Genomic DNA, 5,109 nt, shown 5'->3' on the forward strand with positions numbered 1-5,109 from the left:
CCCCTAGCATCCCTTACCGACAGGAAAAATCTACATCATCTTTTCAGCAACTTCAAAATGAGCAGTCAAGGGCTCAAAACCCAGAGCAGATTTTGCCGTCTGCTGATAATGTATCCGGATCAGTTGACTCGAATTCTCGAAGTCATCCTCCTCTGGGCACCAAAGTAATCCAACCTACTCCCTCTGCTACTTTGCCCCCGGCCAGAGAGAACTCCAGCGTTCATCCCCCCCCTTCAACACGCCGAACAGGCTCCTCATATTACCTGGGTGTCGCTTCCGTCTCTCCAATCCCCGAAGAGCCTCCTGAGATTACGCCAAGAAAGGGAGGCTCGTACGCATCGAGTAAGGTTATTCCATCTAGTTGGGGAACTGCACCTCCTGACGCTGATATTCCGAGGGGGTCAGACGAAGATTTCTTCGTAAATGATGGAGATGATAAGCCCGGTGATTCGCTTGTCAGACAAGCGAGCTTAGGAAAGAGAGGCAAAGCCTCGCTTCGTACAATAAATAGAACCCAAGGCGATCAGTCTGTTGGCAGCAGCCAGGCTCAGAAGTTGGCAACCGGCAAGACCTCTAATGAGAATATGGGGGCTCCACCTATTGGGATTCCTGAAACTGCAAATTCAAAGATGATGAATCCCGCCGACGAGGGACAAAACCTAGCGGACCAACCAGAATTACGACCTTCGGATGATTATGAATCTTCTTCGTCTTCGGACGATGACTACGAAAAGCCGCCAATCCCTATCATGCAATTTGAAACGAAGGCTTCAAAGGCAACTTTGAAGATGGAAGGTCGGAGCTCCAGCTTTGTGACTAAGGGCGACGAGAAGAAGCGGCCACCTCAAATTGACATGGACGCCGTTCGACGAGCGGAAGCCAGAGGAAGTCTAACAAGCCTGCCTGATCTAATTCGTCGTGCTACGAAACTAGCATCAAACCTTGACCGTGGAAAGACGGCGAGTAGGCTAGGGATATCTGATTTTTTAAGTGCGGGTGATGATTACAGAGCCCGGAATTCCGGTTCCATATCCGATATATTGGCTTCATTCCCACCACCTGTCATTGCCCATCCAGCTGGTAATGACCGGTGGCCTGGCCCATTTGCCAATACCGACCCTAAGTCTCTCTCGAAGGTTGAAAAAGGACCAGAGAAAGGCGTGCGGCGGTGCTGTGGTTTGCCCCTCTGGGCAGTTATTCTAATCAGTATTGTCGCGCTCGCGCTCATTTCGACAGCGGTTGTAGTCCCTGTCACGCTGATTGTTCTTCCTCGAGCTTCCCAACCATCCTCTGCATCTCTCTCTGAACATTGCGAAGCAACAGACCCTTGCAAGAACGGAGGTATCAGCGTTGGAAATCCAAGCTCATGCGGATGTGTTTGCGTTAATGGGTTCGGTGGGGACAGATGCGCCATTGCAGGAGATAACAGCTGTGCGACGATCAATGTTTCGAACGATTCTTCTAGCTTCCAAAATGCGACATTGGGCGCTGCTCTCCTACGATTGTTCGAGGACTCCCAAGCAAATTTTAGCATTCCACTTGACATACCAAAAATCCTCCGCCTCTTCAACGACGAGAGTATGTCTTGCACCAGCCAGAACGCGCTTGTGACCTTTAATGGAGCTAGTCGAAAACGAGATGGACAAGCAATTCGCAAACCTAATGCTATCAAGGGAAGCACCGCAACTCGCAAATCGATCCACCATCGCAATACCCACACACGCGCCCTTCTTGAGAGAAGACCACGGAGTCCCGATGTTGCGAGCCCAACCAGATCTTCAATGCCATGGTCCGCTCCAACAAATTCTCCCTCCATACCGCCACTGTCTGCCAAATTACTAGACTTCTCCCGAATTGCTGTCCTCTTCATATTCGGGGAGACTGAAGATTTAGCCGATGCAGTCAACGCACATGATTCGATCCAATCCTTCTTCCGAGACCCTTCAGGAGAGTCAGATAAACGAAAGGGTTGGTCAGTCGGCGTGAATTGCACAACCCATGATTTCACTCTTGACTTTGTTAGATTTACGATCGGATTGGATAATGGCACGATTGTTGGGAGGGCGTAATAGAGTTTTTCTTTTGCCGCTTTCAATGTCCCTTGCTTTTTTCTAATTTCCTTCCTTATTTCTCTTCTCAAAAAAATTTAAACATTGGCATGGATGGGTGGGATAAGATACCGAAGCCTTCAGGATTAAACGCGAGTTCACTTGGAAATGTTCCAATGGAAAATTTCTTATCTTAACGCTGCACAACACCTTTCCATACCTCTCTGGTGTTTCAATTTTTTTAAAAAACTGGATCCTCAAGCTTCCCCGTCGCCAGATTCTCAAATATAACCCAACCGCGCTCCTCCCTCCCCCCCGACTTCCCCTTTTTTTTCTTTCTCGGGTTTGACAATACTTAATAGGTGCTGGCCCAGCCATTTAGTATTACCGTTGTTATTCATCTACCCCAACTCGCCTAGAGCTATTTGTTTTGAAACCATTATCATCTCATGTTTTTCTGTACATTCTTCTCACTGCTTCAAGTCGCAATCCTAGCCAAAAGCAGAACCCTCTGTCGTGTCCCCATTTTCCGTTCTTAGGACTTACACACAAACTACACACACCGCTCTAGCTCATGGATGGCCTTCAAATGCACCTTGAATGCTGCCAATACTGCCTGAACAGTTTACTTATTTTCCATTCTTCGGTACTTAAATATGTATATAAATATATACAAAATAAATCCACACAAATCCTGCAAACTAATAGAATGTCGTCGGTATACCCAACACGTCTTCAAACCACTGATCATCGCCCAAATCCATCGACTGCATCCAGGCCATCTGATCTAGATCCGGGATATGGGAATGGCTGTGGGAGGTAGTGTCAGGGGTGGTTGCCCGGTCCTCCTGTCTAGACTCTACGTCTTGCACCTGAGAAGCCATGTTCCACCGAATTTCACCCCACACCCGACACCTGGCTAGAAGCTTAGATAAATACTTAAGCAGATGATCATCACACTGGAGTTCCGGCTCCTTGCTGCTTAGCGCGAGCTTTTGGAGCAGGTCGTCCATTGTTGATATCAGGTGCACCTTATTCCGCACCGCATGGCAATCCCATTCTGGGTCCTTGAGCGTGGATAGGTATTTTAGAAGTGTGATGGTCAGAATCATCTGTGACCAAAAATGAAACGGCTGACCGGGCAGCTTTGAGCAGGGGATTTTGTAGAAATCGTCTAGCCATGCTTTGATGTTCTCGACCGACTGCCACAAGCACTCCAGGCGTTCGAATCCCGGTAATATCCAGCTGTCGCTCTGTCGTCCGGATGTATCAGGAGGCGGCGAACTTTGGCTTATGGAATAAGCTAAGTGATTTATGTATAATTCGACGTATTGCGCATGTGTACTGAGAATATCTACAAGTGAACCCTGGGTGTCTCCCCAGGCGAAGGCATCAGCACTCTTGTGGTGGACACAATCTACTAGGTTATTTGCCAGAGTATCTACTTGCCTATCTGGGCGAGATCTGGGGGAAACGAAGATTTTAACTCATGCATCTGTCTTCGGAGGGACTTCAAATACAATAAGCGAGGAGCCGTGGCCGGCGAAGTAGCTGATCCTGGGCGAGCAAACCCGGTCTCTTCTATTTGTCGAACGTACTCCGCTTTTTGCTTGAGCAGCTGCAGCCGTACTTGGGCGACAAATAGTTTATCCGTAGGGCATGAGTTGTCCATTGTGATGACTCGAAGCGCCTCGTCCATCTGAGGTGTCCACCGTATTGCATCTTGACGCCCAAGGTGTGACGAAACACTAGGAGTCTGATGTTAATATAATCTGACCTTAGGAAATAAAGACAGTAATTAAGAGATTATGGGCAATCAAAAAATTCTGTGCGCACTTAGAGCTCAAAATGAAACATGCCAGCACTGCCCGCTGCCTCTCCAATATGCCGTAAGGGGTTTCATCGTCGAGGTTCCGAGGACTTTCTTCAGCCCAACCCTGCGTCATAGACATCATGACTTCCACATCTATTGAGGATGGTTTGAACAGCCGTAAATCGTATACCAGTGAAATGGCGAGCATCATCAGACAAGAAACGAGGTCCGCTCTTCCGAGAAATGCGTCGCTGCTCCATGCAAGGCAAGTCAATAATCCAAGGAGTAAGTCGATATTTGACTGGACTTTGAGCAAAGCAGATGTGAACAGGAGGCGCTTGAGCTCTTCAACTTGGACTACCCTTTCCTGCGTTGAGAATGTGGTTACGGCGTGGATGGCTTGGAGCAAAAAAGGCCTGTTTTGATGCAGATATCCGCATGTCATATCAGCGGAAATATCGATGAAAGGGAAATATGGTAGCATTCGGGACCGGAAAAAATTGAGCCGTTCGTCCGCTGGATATAACGAGGGAGCAGAGGATAGAGAATAATGCGAGGATAGAAATAGTTGATTAGGATGCGGTGTTGCTGCGGAAATCGAGGGCCTCGAAGACGACGATACCTCACTGAAGCCTAGACTGGTGCTTGAACTGTTGTTTACTAGTGTGCAATTCGAAAAAGGAGTAGAGGGCAAAATGTGGTCTGCATTGAGAAGCTGAAAAGGCTGGATATTATTGACCGAGGCTCTAGGGGCCTCTAGGGAACCGGCCAAAGATTGCACTGCCGATAGCAAACTCTCCATTTTGTTTTCCAATCGAGCGATCCGTGTAAATATCAGACTCTTCAGCTACATGGGCATTTCGTTTGCGAACCGACTCTGAGGGCTGACACGTCTTCTTGAGACGGACACATCTGAGGAATAATCAGTCGACTGTCATGTATTCGCAGACCGGTATCATGAAGTGACCTTTCGCAATCTTCACCCACTGAGGTCCGCACACAGCGGCATTTTGCCTTGTAACACTGGGTACAAGCCTGGCCATAGGTGCTGGATTGCCCGTGGGCTGGCCTAGCTCTTGGGCTCTCCCTACTATTATTGAGAGATAAATTATGCCAGAAGCTCCGGGGCACTGATGAGACGTAGATGTGGTATAGCCACCATGAAGGAAGAATCAATGCGTTTGCAGGCTAAGGACTTTCGTATATGCTTTCTCAGGATCCGAGATGGCAATTATATCAAGAGTGATC

The 5,109-nt window shown here is 48.2% G+C and overlaps 2 protein-coding genes across 2 annotated transcripts; one reads left to right on the forward strand and one right to left on the reverse strand.

Moving 5' to 3' along the window:
* Positions 1-629: 629 nt before the first annotated feature.
* Positions 630-2,069, forward strand: HCAG_01209 (predicted protein; the record flags this gene model as incomplete). Its single annotated transcript, XM_001544112.1, has 1 exon — positions 630-2,069. The coding sequence occupies one exon, from the start codon at positions 630-632 to the stop codon at positions 2,067-2,069; it is 1,440 nt and encodes a 479-aa protein (XP_001544162.1).
* Positions 2,070-2,749: 680 nt separating this feature from the next.
* HCAG_01210 (conserved hypothetical protein) lies at positions 2,750-4,870 on the reverse strand (the record flags this gene model as incomplete). Its single annotated transcript, XM_001544113.1, has 5 exons — positions 2,750-3,512; positions 3,647-3,796; positions 3,885-4,277; positions 4,657-4,773; positions 4,845-4,870. 5 exons carry the CDS (start codon positions 4,868-4,870, stop codon positions 2,750-2,752), a joined length of 1,449 nt encoding a protein of 482 aa, XP_001544163.1.
* Between the last annotated feature and the right edge of the window lie 239 nt (positions 4,871-5,109).

This window comes from Histoplasma capsulatum, genomic scaffold, assembly GCF_000149585.1.
Source record: "Histoplasma capsulatum NAm1 scaffold_1 genomic scaffold, whole genome shotgun sequence".
NCBI classification, from domain to species: Eukaryota; Fungi; Ascomycota; class Eurotiomycetes; order Onygenales; family Ajellomycetaceae; genus Histoplasma; species Histoplasma mississippiense.